Here is an 18,122-nt window from a genome sequence, read left to right as displayed (position 1 = left end):
CATTTATTATGTATCTTATCATCTTTGTCTCCCAAACCCGCACCTTTTTGGTCGAGGCCATATTGTGATGTGTCTCCATCTTGGTCTGAACTGTCTGACATATGTTTTCCTCTTTAAGTTCTATAATACATTGTTTAAGAAAGCGATTGTCTACCACTTTTAAAATCTGTGCTGAGTTTCCAATCCCCCATTTTATTGCATTATACATTTGTTATTCATCCATTGTCAGACCCTGATACCTCTTCTCATATAGACACACCTTCCCTTTATTGTGTTAAGGTTCGGCAGCCTATATATAGTTCACATTATCAGGAAATTATAAATATTCTGTTAAGTCGACCCTTCCTCAGATAAGAGTGTTTTCCTTACACACAGAAATCACACTACCGTGATGCATCACATGAACAAATCCACAAGGGCCGTGACGAGGGTTCAAACTTACGTCCGGGAGGATCCAAGATGTTACCTTAATCGGCTGAGCTACGACATGGTTAATAGAATTGCAACCGGGAAATCATCCTCACCTACCACGGGTCCTGCAGTCTCTCCGAGACACAAACCAGGTTTATATGTTGGAGTCGATTAAGGCAGCTTCTGGGATCCTCTCTGACGTAGTTTCGAACCCTCGTCATGGCCCTTGTGGATTTGTTCATTTGATGCATCACGCTATTGTGATTTCTGTGTGTAGGGAAGTATGTAGAACAGCCTATTGGCAGAGCTCGGGTGCATGGGGGAAATTGTGTGAAACCCTGGTTTGTGTCTCGGAGAGGCTGCAGGATCCGTGTGAGGGCAGTAGCACACCCGGTTGCAATTCTTTTAGTCATGTCGTAGCTCAGTCGATTAAGGCAACATCTGGGATCCCCCCGGACGTAGGTACGAACTCTCGTCACGGCCCTTGTAGACTTGTTCAGTGTTTTCCTTCCTCAGTGTGTCAGACACAGACACACAAGCCGGTCTCTATCATCAGCCCAGTCTTCCTCAGTGATACTGGCAGCTCCAACTGTTTAATTTGCACATATCACATACAGTGTGTATCATAGCAAACTGCAGCCAAAACTCTCGTTCATAGTTTTAATCCATACTGCGCTGGGACCTTCACGTAGTCCAGGATAGTGAGGGAAATGTCGTACTCACGGCTCTCCTCCTGCGACGGCGAGTTCTGTGCTCTGCTGAGGGTTGTAACACGACTGACAGCACACGATAGGCTCTCAAACCTTTTATAGCTCAAAAGCCTTTTATAACAGCTGCTGCTCAGTTGCAAAACTGATGAGTTTCAAACCCAAATACATTTGTGTTTTATCAACATTACATTTTACGTGACATTTATCACTCATTTTCCCCTCGGAGTAAGTTTTTTTTGTCTTTTTGACGAGAACGATCAGCGTCACTGCTTGCAGCACAGACGTCCTGAACACGTCTTAAACGTCACGGATCGTCGACTGGCTTCACGATAGATTGGATAGATAGACAGGAGAGAAGGAGGGGCTGGGGGGGGGGGGGGTGGAGGTAAGCGGTACCCGCCAAGTATGTGTCAGTAGAATTCTCCGGTGTGGCCTAGTTATTATTATGTAAGGGAGCCGACGGCTGAGCGGACAGAACACTGGACGCGTGATCCTGTGGTCCCGGGTTCGATCCCGGGCGCCGGAGAGAAACAATATGCAGAGTTTCTTTCACCCTATGTCCCCCTGTTACCTAGCAATAAATAGGTACCTGGGAGTTAGTCAGCTGTCACGGGCTGCTTCCTGGGGGGTGGAGGCCTGGTCGAGGACCGGGCCGCGGGGACACTAAAGCCCCGAAATCATCTCAAGATAACCTCAAGATGTTATTGAAGAGTTGAACCAAGGTAGTGATGAAGTTGCTGTTATGACAGTGGGTTCAGTTGTCGTCACGTAGAGTGTTGTCTAGTGAGAGCTGTTTGGGCTTCTTGCCCTAGGCGTGATTGTGATCACGTCTCACTCTGTCAATCTTAAGATTTTCAGTCTTGTGTTAAAGACAAAAATGATTTTAACGAGCAGACAAGAAGAGTTCCTCAAGGATAAAAATCACTTACTAGTAATTCCCTGGAAACACAAACCGAAACTGTCTCTATTTTCCGCTTGTTACAACTTGTAATAAAGTTGTTACATCTTTGGCTTAACGTATTTATGACGTATTAGAACGTTGTTACAACTTGCTATATTGGTTGTTATAACTGGTTAGGAGGTGTTTTAACTTGTTCGAACGTTGTACCAACGTCGTAGTTTCGTTGTGTGTTTTGGCGGGAAAACTCGAAAAGAAGAGAAAAGTTATCACCAAAAAAACGAAGATTACAAGAAAGAAAATTAATTGTTGATGGATAATAGTCGAACCAAAACCTATTTGCTGCTCTACAAAACGAATTCAACACGAATGAAATTACCAGAGGACCAGATCACGACGAAAGCCATTGGGTAATGATCCCAATATCCCGACTATATACCTTACATGGTATACAAGTCAAGGACACTGGCCTGTAGTTCAGTGCCTCATGCCTGTCGCCCTTTTTGTATATTGGGACCACATTCGCCGTCTTCCATATTTCTGGTAGGTCTCCCGTCTCTAGTGACTTACTATACACTATGGAGAGTGGCAAGCAAAGTGCCTCTGCACAATTTTTCAGTACCCATGGTGAGATCCCATCTGGACCAACAGCCTTTCTAAAATCCAGATCCAGCAGGTGTCTCTTGACCTCCTCTCTCGTAATTTCGAACCCTTCCAAGGCCGCCTGGTTTACTTCCCTTTCTCCTAGCACAGTGACCTCACCTTGTTCTATTGTGAAGACCTCCTGGAACCTCTTGTTGTGTATGTGTGTGTGTGTTTGTTTTGTCTTTGTTAATGTCTATAAGAATCTTATATGTCGTGATTATGTCTGCTCCTACCCTTCTCTCTTCCAACGGAATGAGGTCTAATTCCCTCAGACTTCTCTCGTAGCTCAACCATGTAGAAAATCTCAGGAAATTATCATTAATGATTGTTTTATGTGCGTAATATGTGCTCGTATGTGTCTGTTTGTTAGACTAAATAGACAGGAAAATAACTACAAAGAAAGCTGCATAATTTTAAACTTTAATTTGTTTTCAAGTTCTATTCAGTATATTTATATCGCGAATCCTTAGGTTACAAAATACAGTGACCAAAACCCCCACACTGCGCAGCACGACTGCCGTCAGAAATGGGGTTTGAACAATGGGTGAGTGAGACGTCATTGCCAAGTTGTGTTAGAGTCTTTGAGATAAGATGAATCCCTCCTGAGTCTGTCCAAGACGTTGCTTCGTGCCTCACGTGTCTGAGTTGCAAGCTGGAATCTACTCTGGAAAATTCAAGGGCAACAGCTGTAAGTCATCTTATTAACCTTTCACAATATTCACAACAATATCTATCCACAGATAAACATTGTTTACTAAACAACATGAATAAGAACTCTCGAAGCAACACACACAAAAATAGAATTAAACAATTACAATCACGTCCTCGACGTGTTCACACAAAACCAGCTATCACCATTTTGTTTTTATATAAAAAAAACAAATTAAAAAAAATCCCATTAGCGAAGAATCACCGATTGTTTTAAATCGGACAAAATACAGTGTAGGAAGTGTAGGAAATTGTAGGAAAAAATGACAATAAAAGAACTCACCACAGCGACCAGCTCTCAGCTTCGTTATAAGACGGTTGAAGCAGGCCGCCTGCTTCAGCCTGCACTCGTTGTCGTAGGTGAAGTGGTTGGAGCCACACACAGGGTAGTAGTGGAGGGGGCAGGCCAGGGGGCAATAGTACCCGCGGCTCATTGCTGTAAGGACAATATCAGGTGACAAAGTCGTGATAGCGGGGATTCGAACCTATGTGTTGGGTATTCCCAGATGCACACACACACACACACACACACACACACACACACACACACACACACACACACACACACACACACACACACACACAAGCGCTCCGGAGAACAACTAGGTCGTGTTGTTGTCTGGCTGTCTGTGTGTATCTTAGGGGGGGGAATACTCAGGTTCATGGGTTCGAATCCCCCCATCACGGTTCTTACGGATTTTCTCATTGATACATCTCGTTACTGTGATTTATGTGTGTGTGTGTGTGTGTGTGTGTGTGTGTGTGTGTGTGTGTGTGTGTGTGTGTGTGTGTGTGTGTGTGTGTGTGTGTGTGTGTTACGTGATTGGTGCCTTAGACTGTGGGTGGGGAGGGGCTATGTAGCGAGTAAGGTCGGTGTTGTTTGGATGAAAAGGTGGGGGGGTTGACCCCGTCCTCACAGCAAATCCATTACCATGAGAGACCTCACACTCCCCCTTCCCCTCCCCCCCCCTCCTTCAATCCACCTGGATACTTATCCAGATATTTGTGATGATCTGAGAGCATATTACGGTTCCAGTAATAATCTACATGTAAACTGGCAAATGAACCTTTGTTATTAAAATATATATATATATATATATATATATATATATATATATATATATATATATATATATATATATATATATATATATATATATATTTATTTATTTATTTACTTATTTATTTTGTTCAAACGTTATAACTTTATTGTATTAAAATATTAAAGTGTTTGCTGAAAAAGTTTTTTTTGAAGAATTTGGTTCTCTGTAAGTGAAATTCTCGGACACATTGAAATAGTTTTCGAATTCTATATTTCACATTATCGTCGATAATACACTGCATTAACGTAATCAAACGTAATAAAACCTAACCTAACTTAACCAAACCTTAACCTAACCGAACCATGGATAGAGAGTAGATAATATCACTAATTATGAGGTCGTTCACAATCCATTAATTTGAGGGGATCTCCTCCCTGAAGACAGGTTGAAGGGGCCACACCTGTGCAGACTGAGTGTGTGGGAGGAGGGGGGTAGAGGGGGTTACAGAGGTTCAGGCTGGGAGTGTAGTGAGCTGTACTTGTGCAGATTGGGAGGACGGTAGAAAAGTAGTCGGTCCGGTACAGACTGCAGGGGGGGTCTGTGTAATTGGGAGGATTGCTGCAGTTAACCAATTACAGAAACGCATTATACATTGATACGGGGCATTAATTGCGCAAACTCTTTGCATTACAAGCTACAAGCATTAATGACACAGGACAAACACACGTTATATAACCAGCCAAGCAAACTAAGAAACAACACCTTATAACTTACAAGCCACAAGCGCCAGCATCAAGAAGGTGCTCATCCAGAGAAATGAACGCATCTTGATCACAAGTCTTCACAGGACAAAGAACAGAACCCTGGGATGGAAAATTATATATTATTTACACGTAACAGTAGGCCAAAGCTGAGCCTTCCCGGCCTGCAAATACCCCCACAGTCTGCTGAAGTTAGGAACAGTTGACCTGAGATATGAGGAACTTAGTCAAGTTCTCAGCTGCTTGATGAAATTATGCACAAGTTTGTTGAAATAAACTTTGACAACTGATTTCTAAGATTTTATTTATAATATTTTTGACTGACATGAAAAAAATACATTATGAAGTCTTAAAAGACCTTTAAATGTCTAAGAGGACCCATATATCTGTCAAAGTACAAAGTACAGACAAAGTACAGACCACAACAAAGTACAGAGCTCGAGCACAGTACTCACCACGTCTTGCTTTCCCCGTAGTGAGGTCGACATTGAGGTGACAACATTGGATCCCAATGTTGAAGGTTTTGCTCCAACTTAGACAAAATATTGAGCACACAGAGATGCCAAGTTATAATTATTAAGAACTAAATGTTATCATTCTATTCCCAGATCTTATTGAATGAGTCAAGAATATCTCCTTGGCTTTAGTGACAATATTTGAAGAGTCTCCAATCATACATAAAGCTAACAATCTCGAAAAAAAAATTGTTGTTGATGTTTATATTTTTTGCAATAAAAAAATAAAATGAGAGACATACACATACGTAAACAAAAGTATATTGATGTTAGAAAGAACAAAACTTATGAAAATTTATTGTCAAACTCATTTATATCAAAATTTCGAAGACATTGTCTCCATTTGGACAATTTCTTGATGTAAAAGTAAATTTCGGGCATGAAACCATTAACTAAACAGATAATATGGTTCAGTTAAAATAACGTAGAATAAAGAATAGACCCAGTGGAGAAAAAAAAGAGGTGCCATAGGCACAATCAGACAATACTGTATAAATATTAGAAGTCCAAAACATTTAAAATTTCCTCCCAACGAGTGCAAGAAACATTGCCTAAAGAAATGTGGTTGTGTTCAAGAAGCTATTAGACTGTCCAGTACACCAGCAAGCCTGGTTGTGGTAATTGTGGTGGTGGTGGTGGTGGCTGTGGTGATTGTGGTGGTGGTGGTGGTGGTGGCTGTGGCGGTGGTGGTGGTGGCTGTGGTGATTGTGGTGTTTATAATCGTCTACACGGAGCTCAATACATTATAGCTGTGTTGATCTGTGTGGGGAGGTGCTTCAGCATTATTGGGCCCAGTCAGAGGGACGTAAATTTATGAGCTTCCACGTAGCGTTCCTTCCCCACTCTCACATCAGTATCTCTCTCCTCACTCTCACAGCAACAGGACTATGGCCTATATAGAGACGAGAATGTGTGCATGCTCATACCTGCCAGTATTCTCACATACCTGCCAGTATTCTCACATACCTGCCAGTATTCTCACATACCTGCCAGTATTCTCACATACCTGCCAGTATTCTCACATACCTGCCAGTACTCTCACATACCTGCCAGTACTCTCATATCTGTCATTGTAGCTGTGTATGAGGGCAGTTTGCACCACCTCTGGGAAAAGTTGATTCTTCCAGGTTTACCATTCTCACTGAAAATTAGTATTTCCTTACACATATCTGGTTCCCCTCGTTATGTTTTCCTTCACCTGGATGAGACTAACTCCAGCCTGTTTGACAAGTCCCCACAGTATCCATTTTGTCCTTGTTAAGGCCTCTAAGAATCTTGTATATGGTGATTATGTTTCCTTTTACCCTTCTCTCTTCCAGATTAGCGAGGTCTCGTTCCCTGTGCCTTTTCTCGTTGTTCAGATTTCAGAGACTCATGAGATCAGCCATGTAGCAAATTGTTAGACAAACTACAAAGAAAATTGCATAATTTTCAACTTTTATTTAGTATATTTATATGGAGAATCCTCAAGTTACAAATACAGTGACCAAAACCCCCACACTGCGCAGCACGACTGCCGTCAGAATTGGTGATGAAACAAAGGGTGAGACGCCATTGCCAAGTTGTGTGAGAGTCTTAGAGATAAGATGAATCCTTCCTGGGTTTGTTCAAGACGTTGCTTCGTTCCTCGCGTCTGAGTTGCAAGCTGGAATCTAATCTGAAAATTCAAAGGAAAGAGCACTACGTCAACTAATTTACGTTTTAGGTCACCTGAAGGAGGCTTCGAAGGTATTAACTTAAGTTAAATCACAAACAAATCTGATTTAAATTGCATAGTTTATAATTAGAACAAAAAATAGTGAATAGGATTATAGACACGAAGATACATTTATTAAATTAGAAAAAAAAATAACGAGGAAAAGCCTAAAATTTTGAAATAGAAAAAAACAAAATAGCCAAGAATTGGCCGGAAATGTTGGCAAGTACCTGGGAAGAAGCACATAAACACACACACATATATACAGTACCTAACGACATCGGCCCTTATAGGCGACCCTTAGATTGAGATTAGGGTTCATGCAGGCCTCGAAGCTCAGTACACAGGAGTTACTGTAGGTCTTCTTGTCCGACCCGCACACGTAGGTCCCATAGGATAAACAACCCTTGTCGCAGTTAGGCTTCTCCTCTGCCAAAGAGAACATGTCTTTTTTATGTAAACAATCTCAAGGTCTGACGGTTCAGATAAGGGTTTAAGTTCAAGTACGTTTATGGAGACAAAAAAATACATCTCGAAGTGATAGAGTAGCTTAGGCTATTTCTACCACTCCTTAACAGGAGGGTAACCTTTGGTCAATTTATTTGATTTATATATTTGCTAATTCTCTTAATTGTTGACATATGCTAGTTACAATAAAAGAAAAAAAAATTACGTTGCCGATTGTTTAGAGTTGGTAGGATGATGCGAAGTATCTCCCTTATCATCAATACCACTCAAAAAAAAAATATTATTTATTGTATAGATCTAATACGTGTTAATATTATATATATATATATATATATATATATATATATATATATATATATATATATATATATATATATATATATATATATATATATATATATATATATATATGCAATTGACGATCACAAAACACTGATCATTTTATGCGGAAAATCCACAGAGAAATATGAAATGAGGTGAACGTTTCGGCTTCGTTGACAAAGGCTTTAACGAAGCCGAAACGTTCACCTCATTTCATATTTCTCTGTGGATTTTCCGCATATATATATATATTAAGCTCTGATATTTATTTTATTTGTGCTCTTAACTTATTTTTACGATTCGCTATTGACTCTCTGACACGAATAAATACATCGAGAGGTGTATTTCTAAGTGTATATATATATATACATTAAGAGATTACGTTAGTCCTGAGGTATATCCAGGACAACAGTATACATACTGCCTGGTTAGTAGAGTAGTTAAGGGCTTAATAACCCTCCACAGGTTTAGAGACCAAATGCCCAACACCAAACCCAAGAATATTCCGTATAAAAGCTTTACATATTAAGATACTTTAATCAGAGGGGAAACTTTATCTAATCAACGCCGTGACTACAAACTCTTCAACAAGGGAAGGGAAGGGAACTATCAGGGGGAAAGCGCCAAGTCATTACAACTATATAGCACTGGGAAGGGGTCAGGATAAGGATTTGGGACGGGACGGGGGAGGGAAGGAATGGTGCCCAACCACTTGGACGGTCGGAAACTCTTCAACAAATACAAAAAAAAATAATTTATACAACTAATATCCTCGCTTTGCCTGCACAAAGTGGGTTCCTTGTGGCTGTGTGGCTAGCATGCTAGACACGTAATCCTGTGGCCCGGGTTCGATTCCCGGCACCGGCGAGAAACAATGTGCAGAGTCTCTTTCACTCTAATGCGCCTGTTACCTAGCAGTAAATGGGTACCTGGGAGTTAGACAGCTGTTACGGGCTGCTTCCTGGGAGTGTGTGCAAGTGTGAACCAAAAAAAAATAGTTAGAAACAGTTGATAGATTGATAGCTGAGAGGCGGGCCGAAAGAGCACAGCTCAGCCCCCGCAAGCACAACTAGGTGAATATAACTAGGTGAGTACAAAGTGAGCTATCACCCCTTTGCTTATTTTAAAACTAATAAAACAATTTCAAATCACAAAAACAATGAGTTACTGAATGTTTTAAACTAAGGACTATGGAACAACAATAATTAAAAAAATAACTCACTGCAATGGCCATTGTGCATCTTCCTCAAGAAATGGTCATGACAGGCTGCTTGATCCAGCTTGCAGTCATTGGCGTAGGTGATGTGGTTGGAGCCACACACAGGGGAGATGTGCTGGGGACACACCCTGGGGCACTGTGCACCCTCACTCACGCCTGTAATGACACAGTTCAGCAGTTAGGGGCTTGGTGCATCAGACTTTTGGGGGGGCAGGACAGATACAAACTTAGGGGGACAGACTTAAGGGGGGGCCGGTACAGACTTGGGGTGGGGGCAGGACCGGTACAGACTTGGGGGGGGGCAGAACCGGTACACAATTGAGGGCTGTGCAGGACACAGGAGAAAGCAAGAACACGATGACAAGCAAAACACAAACAACAGAAGCAACTTAGTCAAGATTACAAGTCACAAACAGTTCTGTACACCTAAACAAACTCCAAAGAAACAACACTACGACTGTACAACACTATCACACATTACAAGCTACAAGCAGTAACGACGCAGGACAAACACACGTTACATAACCAGCCAAGCCAACTAAGCAACAACACCTTATAACTTACAAGCCACAACCGCCAGCATCAAGAAGATGAACCTCCAAGGGAATGGACGCATCTTCACCACAAGTCTTCACAGGTTAAAGAACAGAATCCTAGGATGGAAAATTATATATTATTTACACGTAACAGTAAGAGGCTTATACCTGAGCCTTCCCGACCTGCAAATAACTCCCACACAGTCTCCTGAAGATAGGAAAAGGTGATCTGAGATATGAGGAACTTGCAGTCAGACCCACCCAGCTGCTTGAGGAATTTAGAGTTAATGCACAGATGGTTGTTCTTGCAATGTTGCTTCTTTCGTGCAACATGTGTTTGGTTGTGAGGCACTATGTATGGGGGTGTTATCCTGAAGGACTCGTAGAGGAGCTGTGTGGACTGTGTGGGTTATCATGGGGGGTTTCACAATTGTAATCGGCCTAATACTGCTCTGAGTATCATCACCTAAATATATTTGTAGCACTATTTACGTTCAGGAATTTTGATTGAGAACTTTCATCACAAACTCGCATGTTGTTGTTGTTTCAGATTAAGCTACTCAGAACGATGTGTCCATGTAGCACGGGCTATGGTGAGCCCGTAATTGAGTTCGGTTATTCGCGATAACCTTGTTACTGTGATATTTGGGTCTAAGTTTAAAATGAAGGAGGGGATTCCTTCTTTTCCCCTGTTTATTTATCGCTTCTGTTTTAGTGCACTGGTTTTAGTCTTGTTGAAACAACTCGCAGGTAAACTTGCGTATTTATATACTCTCCTACCTCCACCTGTCTGTGGACGAGAGGCAAGTAAACAATAAACATTGTCGCTGTAAAAATAATCCCCCGTTGTCGAGGACAAGAGGTCTGTACTTATCAAGATCTCCCGCGGGTGAAAACAACTGCCCTTCTCTGGGCTTCATTCTTGAATTCTCAAGTAACTAGCTACTGCTTGTTGAACACAGGCGTCAAGTGAACATGCCCAACTGTGTTGACCAAACCACACACTAGAAATTGACGAGAGGACGACGTTTCGCTCCGCCCTGGACCATTATCAAGTCGAGTCTCATGAGAGAGAGAGAGAGAGAGAGAGAGAGAGAGAGAGAGAGAGAGAGAGAGAGAGAGAGAGAGAGAAAGAAAAAGAAAAAGAGAGAGAGAGAGAGAGAGAGAGAGAGAGAGAGAGAGAGAGAGAGAGAGAGAGAGAGAGAGAGAGAGAGAGAGAGAGAGAGAGAGAGAGAGAGAGAGAGAGAGAGAGAGAGACATTTTTCAGCCACGTTATTGTGACTCTTCATCTGCATGCCCAACTATTTCTCTCCGGTCCGGCCTAGGGATCGAACCTTCGATCCTGGTATGTAAATCGAAAGCGTAGGTTACTGTATCAGGAAGGATCTTGCACACATCACAACACATCACAACACAGCACAACGCTCCCAAGCACAGCTCACCAGGTGCTGATGCTGCCTCCCTCGGGTTAGACTGACACTGAGAGAGTTATACTCCAGATATGTCCGATCTGCTTCAGCTTCTGAGCGAAATAATACGCAAACACCCTTACTAAACTACTAATATATGAAAAAACCACAAGTTAGCATTATTCTCAGATTTTTTAGTTGACAAGTTAAGAGTTTATTCTAAGTTTTAGTCACCCAATATGAAGTCACCAATCGTATATAAAACTAATAATTATAAAAATTTAAAAACAAATGTTAATATTTACATTATTTAGCAGTAAAGAATAAAAAGAGAAACAGGTATATTGTTTATAATAAAAAAAACTGGTATATTGGTGTTAGAGACAGCAAAAGTTCTTCAAAATATATTATATTGAACTCACTTATCCAGATCCGAAGCAATTTTTCTCCACTTCGACAATTTCTTGAACGTAAAATTTGCCTATAACACCCCCTTATTAAATTAATAAGGAACAACCTTCAAATTTGGAATACGGAATAGACCAGAAATAATACTTTATGAACACTAGAGGTCAATGACTAAAAATATTCGAGGTCATCCTGCAAGAAAATGAAAAATAACAAAAATAAGAAATAAATCTAAGAAATAGGCTGGAACAAAAGGTGAACGAGTTCAAGGAACAGTTTACAGAAGCTCCTGCGAGAGGTGACGGACCAACCAGGTTGTTGTGGTTGTGTATGTGTGTGTGTGTGTGTGTGTCTACGGGAGGTGATGGACCAACCAGGTTGTTGTGGTTGTGTGTGTGTGCGCGCGGGAACCTTCAGACAACAACACTCTTCTAGTGAGTATAGTCACGTGCCAAAACTCTGGCCCCTGGACTGGGCTTGAGGAGTAGAAAACTCTCAGAACCTACTACAGGTATATTCCAGGTATGCTTCAGGTGTGAGTACATGCACTGTGTTGGGAGGGAGAGGGAGGAAGGGAGGGAGTGAGAGAGGGATCGAGGGAAGGAGAGAGTGTGGCAGGGAGAGGGAAGTAGGAAGAGAGAGGGAGCAAGAAAGGGAGAGAGTGAGGGAGGGAGAGAAAGAGAGTGAGGGAGGAAGAGAGGAAGAGAGAGTGAAGGAGGAAGGGAGGATGAGAAGGGAAGAGAGAGGGAGAGAGTGAAGGAGGGAGAGAGGGAGAGAGAGGGAGAGAGAGGGAGAGAGAGTGAAGGAGGGAGAGAGGGAGAGAGAGGGAGAGAGGGAGGGAGGGAGAGAGGGAGGGAGGGAGAGAGAGGGAGGGAGGGAGAGAGAGGGAGGGAGGGAGAGATGGTCTTGCAATGGTTACATAACCACAATATTTACTCAGTGGTCGGCCCAGGGAATATTGTCTTCTCTGTTCTTCTCAGACATCATCCCCCCCCCTACCTCTACCCCTCTGTCTCTCTTCTCTCCCCTCCTTCCCTTCTTCCTCTCTGTCTTCCTCCTCCCCTTCCTCTCACAACCCCCGGGTCCCTTTTCTTTCCCTTCCCATCACTTCTTTTTATCTCACCTTCTTATTATTTCACTCATTTGTTATTATCTGTTCCTGCTTCCTTCTCTTGTTCCTTCTTAAACACATTTTCTATCTCATTTGTCTCCACCACCAACACAGACGCCACAACAGGGATGTCGATCAGTTCATAACACGACCCTACGATTGTCACGCGCGGTCACCTATACACCACTGTATTAATGTATACATTAATACAGTATACACCACTTTCGCGCTTAGGATTATCCATGAGTCGTCACCGTATTTTCTTACGTTTCCGCATAACAGACGACGCCTGTAGTCCATCGAAAAAATATTTGTATAAAATCCATTTATTATCCGATCAACTTGGGAATAGTATACAAATGTTTGCCATGAAATTTACGTTTTCTCTAATAGCCGAACAGCTTATAAAAGAAAACGGCATGGCAGTGAATCATCGTGGTAAAACAATTGTATTATTGACACGACGAGTGTAATCAACGTAGTTTTTATATATGTTGCTGGTCTAACGCATCCTTATGTGACCTTTAATACTTATGTTCTTATAGAACATTCTATTGCGAGCACATTGGTACAAAAATGAAATACATACATCGACAAATAATGTCAGGACAGTGAATTGAATATACACTTTTCAAAGCGAGTTTCGCCGATATGCTGCCGCGGGTAACACTTCGGCCACTTCCCACACTGTTTTGGGTGGGCTACGACATTGAATCTATATTTATATGCATATGTCCGTGTAGAGAATTTTATTGCGATTCCAATGATACCACAATTAGCGATGTAGGACAACTGTAGGCTTCGCAACCATTAAGAGAGTGGAAACATTATGTTGCTGTTTGGCGCTCTTGGCGAGTGATCTGAATAGTTTTTTATTTGGTGTTGATAGTCCTTATGGTTTGGCGGCATTTTATAGATATGTTCTTATAGACAATTTTATTGCGAACACAGTGATACCAAATTTAAATACGTGCGCCTTCAATTATTATCAGGACAGTAAAAAGAGTGTACACTTTTTCGGTCTTACCGCGTAGGCGCGCGGAGCGCCGAAAGCATCTAGGGTATTATTTTTTTTTGAGCGCCAAGAGTGTGAAAGTGTTATTAATGTGTCCCCCTATCCTGTCCCTCTACCCTCCCACAGGTCTCATTCTCCTCCCTCTCTCGTGCCATCAGGGGCCCCTCGCTCTCAGCACCAACCCTCAGGGGCCCTCGCTCTCAGCACCAACCCTCAGGGGCCCTCGCTCTCAGCACCTGCCCTCAAATCAGGGGCCCTCGCTCTCAGCACCTGCCCTCAGATCAGGGGCCGTCGCTCTCAGCACCTGCCCTCAGATCAGGGGCCCTCGCTCTCAGCATCTGCCCTCAGATCAGGGGCCCTCGCTCTCAGCATCTGCCCTCAGATCAGGGGCCCTTTACGTTATCTTGCGGGTGCAAAATGGGGAAATCTTTTAAGAACAGTATCAATATTTGACAAATAGTGTTTTCCTAATTCAAACAACGTGGGGTTTATTATTGTACATATACTTCTAATGTCTCTCAGGTGTTCACATTCACGAAGATAGTGGTCTAGGAGTGTCTGTCACTCTCATCACAGGTTCTGCAACTTCGCTGATCAGTTTTTAGTTTAGTTCATTTATTATGCACCCCATACCCATCTTGTAGGCGGTAGTGGAAAGGGTTACAGAGGCACATAATGGGCTCAGGGATTGAACCCCACAATTCATTTAGCTAAGTAAGTTACAATCTTGATGAGCTAGTTCGCTGATCTACAGTTGTTTCCATTCCGTATCTCCATGGATATTTGTATCCGAAACGGATTCTCACTATTTCTGATTCTCCCTCTGTAAGAACCGTTATTAAATATATTGTATTAATATTGTACTATTAATATTCTTTTGATTCTAAAAAGTATGTAATATTTAGGAATGTTCACAGCTTAAACACTTGCGTTTATCATAGAAATCTGTCATTTTCTATGAAAGACTGTTTTCTATGGAGCCATAATATTTTTAGGATATTCTCCTATAAGTAATTAATTGTGTCCTTTTTTCAGCGATCTTACGATTTAATAGAAGATTGATACAAAATATTACTAAAGCCTATTTTTTTCTTGCTAACACAACTAAATTTGTATCCAGAATCATCCCAGGTGGCGGGTCGGAGCCTCAAGAACAGCAAATGTAGATGTGATAGAGCCCAATAGGCTCAGGAACCTGTACACCTGTTGATTGACGGTTGAGAGTCGGGACCAAAGAACCAAAGCTCAACCCCTGCAAGCACAAATTAGGTGAGTACAACTAGGTGAATACAGCTGAGGGGCGGGACCAAACAGCTGAAGCTCAATTCCCTACGCATAACTAGGCGAGTCCATAGGAATTACCGTTTGTCCTGGCGCCATCTATGTTTTGACAGCAGTACTACTAATGTTCCCACGTTATGTGATGATCGCTATACGGTTGTTACGGTCAGTTGCTCTTCTATATATGTTTACGGACAACGTAGGTGATTTGAGGCAATTTGCGGCCAGAGTGAAATAGTATCCACGCGGTGAGTGATGGAGGAGGATATATACTGCTGTGTACTCGACCAGCGGGTGAGAGGTAAGTTATATCGAACAATTATGGGGAATAGATGGGTTATTTTAAGCGTAGAATTTCTCTAACTATTAGAATTAATAGTTAGAGGTAGAATTAACTCTAACTAACTAAAAAAGAATTTCTCTAACACCACGGAAACTAACAGTTTCCGTGGTGTAGTGGTAAGACACTCGCCTGGCGTTCCGCGAGCGCTATGTCATGGGTTCGTATCCTGGCCGGGGAGGATTTACTGGGCGCAATTCCTTAACTGTAGCCTCTGTTTAACGCAACAGTAAAATGTGTACTTGGATGAAAAAACGATTCTTCGCGGCAGGGGATCGTATTCCAGGGACCATAGGATTAAGGACTTGCCCGAAACGCTGCGCGTACTAGTGGCTGTACAAGAATGTAAAAACTCTTGTATATATCTTAAAAAAAAAAAAAAAAGTCAGGTAACCGGTAACTACACAGATGGGGTAGTGTTTTTTTAAGTCTTTATTTACTAAAGTGGAACATTACATTATGCCTTTAGCTGAACAAGTCTACTGGTGGGGGAAGTAGACGGGTTTTATGAAAGTATTTTACCTAAATATTTGTATTTGGTTAACTAGTTCAGCCGTTACCAGGGAGGGTGTTCCTTTAATCTAATCTAAAAATTCTAGCCGGACAAAGTGGTTAAATAAAGAAATTGAATAGAACGAAGTGGTTTGCCAGGGTGCTTAACATTTAGTTTAGTTCACTTACTCTGCAGCCCATGCTTAAAGAATGCAAGTTTATCATATTTACCGTAGTTTTACTGCATTTAATATACCGTTTTTACCCTATTTAATTATGTCGGGTAAAGGCCGGTCGTGGAAAGTTCCTAATATAGCAAGTTTTAAAGGAAAAGTTTGAACTAACTTTAACGCTTAAGTTAGTGACCAATTAGCTTAGTCTATTGTGAGGAAAGTTACTAGAATGTAACATTGCAAGTGCCATTTCTCTACTCTTTTTGAGAAACATGACTAGATACATGAATCGCATAGTTTTATTACTAAATGTTCATGGATTAGGTTGCATAGTTGAGGAAATGGTGATAAGGTTTGTGATTTTTTTGTACCTTGACTTCAGCAGAGATTTAGATAGTGGCGCAAAATTGATAGGGGCTCGGATCATTGGGAAATGCTGACTGAAGTTGATTAGGTCGTAGCTATACCAAAGGAAATTAGTATAAATGGGGTTAAGTTGGGAGAAGTGTTGTAAGTAGTGCCTAAAAGCTCTCCTTGGACCTCGGTTATTCGCAAGATTATGGTTTAGACTGCAATAGTTGCAGAATTGGCAAATAAAAAATACTGATGCCCTATATAGTTTTGAAATGGTTAAGACTACCAGATGCAGTTTAATGCTGACAAATGTAAGGTTTGGGGGCTAGGTAAAGATGAGATAGATGGTGTAGATTGTTAAGAGTATTAAATTTTTTGCAGGTGGTAAATTCTCCCCGAGCTGGCACTGCTCTCCAGCCTGGGATGTTGATTGGTTAGTCTTCAACTGCCTCCCAACATGGTAGTGAGGTCCTGAGCTGACATGCAGTGAGGAACGTGGAAAGCTTCCTGAATTGGCACATGGTATGCATCCCTTTCAAACCAGCAGCTGGCACAAATGTTCCAGCTATCAGAATAGTGGATGAAGCCCACACTAAAATGTAAGTGGTACAGTACTTAGTGTGCCATTTAAAAGGCAACTGTTAAACTGGTGGTACAGGTATGAACAAAATAACATCGCTATGCAAATAACTTTTTAGTAATATTTACTGTTCACATGACAGGTTGTGGAAGGTCCTGGCAACAAAGAGCTGCAGGAAAATACTTGCAGATCTACAGTAAGTAGTGTTGTGTACATTGGAATTAGAGGGTAGAAGTTAATTGCTAAAAACCTTTTTAAATATTAGGGTATGGAAGTCTAGGCTTAAGCTAGTGGGTACATATCTGCAAGTTTAGTCCTTTCAGGAATGTATTGAAATTTTGAAAATTGTAATGTGGGGCATTAGATCTTAAACAGCATAGTTGAGGGTGTTTTAGTAATAATTTTAATGAAATGTAAATCTTGTTTAGTTAACATTAAATGTTTGTTAAATAAGCTTTAATCTATAAATGTATAACACTTAAGGGTAATCACGAGTCAAATAAAGTTAATGGCAGGAAAAGTTTTGTTCTAAGTGATGGTATTTTTTCCCTTGAAAGTAAAAAAAAAATATTAAATGTTTACTTTTTAGCTTGGGTTTTAAATTTATATAGTTTTCCAGAATGTGGTTTGGAAAGTCCAGAAGTCCCTCTGTCAGTTGGAGAAACAGAATCAGGCGAGTTGTAGTAAAGGTTAATCTGAATACATTTGCATAAAAGTAAAAAAATAGTAATAACTTAAACAATATAGCATTGGCTAAAGATAAATGTAAATTGCCATTGAAGTGCAGTTGTGGATAGTTTCTCAAATGACATTTACTGAAACTTGGCAAATTGATGCCATATATATTTATATTGCTAAATTAGATCTTTACTACTGCTACTGTACTAGAATATGTAGGAAAGGTAAATTCCTGAAAGAAATTTTTTCAATCTGAATTTGTAAACTACTGAATGCTAATTTGAAAAGTAAAGCAAGATTGGCTTTAAATTTGAAATTAATTTGAAATATTTTTCAGGTGAAAGTGATTA

The 18,122-nt window shown here is 41.1% G+C and overlaps 1 protein-coding gene across 1 annotated transcript; it reads right to left on the bottom strand.

The window, feature by feature from the left end:
* Nucleotides 1-7,107: 7,107 nt before the first annotated feature.
* On the bottom strand, nt 7,108-11,444 carry LOC123747590 (vasotab-TY3-like). Its single transcript, XM_069311704.1, has 5 exons — nt 11,374-11,444; nt 9,960-10,048; nt 9,399-9,551; nt 7,659-7,816; nt 7,108-7,348 (listed from the first exon to the last, which is right to left on the bottom strand). Exons 2-4 carry the CDS (start codon nt 10,009-10,011, stop codon nt 7,659-7,661), a joined length of 363 nt encoding a protein of 120 aa, XP_069167805.1. The 5' UTR covers nt 10,012-10,048; nt 11,374-11,444; the 3' UTR covers nt 7,108-7,348.
* Between the last annotated feature and the right edge of the window lie 6,678 nt (nt 11,445-18,122).

Source organism: Procambarus clarkii, chromosome 70 (genome assembly GCF_040958095.1).
Source record: "Procambarus clarkii isolate CNS0578487 chromosome 70, FALCON_Pclarkii_2.0, whole genome shotgun sequence".
Taxonomy (NCBI): Eukaryota; Metazoa; Arthropoda; class Malacostraca; order Decapoda; family Cambaridae; genus Procambarus; species Procambarus clarkii.
Note: the sequence above shows the minus strand (reverse complement) of the source record. Positions and strands in the feature narration are given on the sequence as shown.

Bases quoted from the DNA above. Each gene is read 5' to 3' on its own strand.
- LOC123747590 (XM_069311704.1), bottom strand. From the start codon at position 10,011: ATGCGTCCATTCCCTTGGAGGTTCATCTTCTTGATGCTGGCGGTTGTG. The intron at 9,552-9,959 runs GTAAGTTATAAG...GTGTCATTACAG, and splicing joins GATGCTGGCGGTTGTGGCTT to GCGTGAGTGAGGGTGCACAG. The intron at 7,817-9,398 runs GTGAGTTATTTT...TCTCTTTGGCAG, and splicing joins GATGCACAATGGCCATTGCA to AGGAGAAGCCTAACTGCGAC.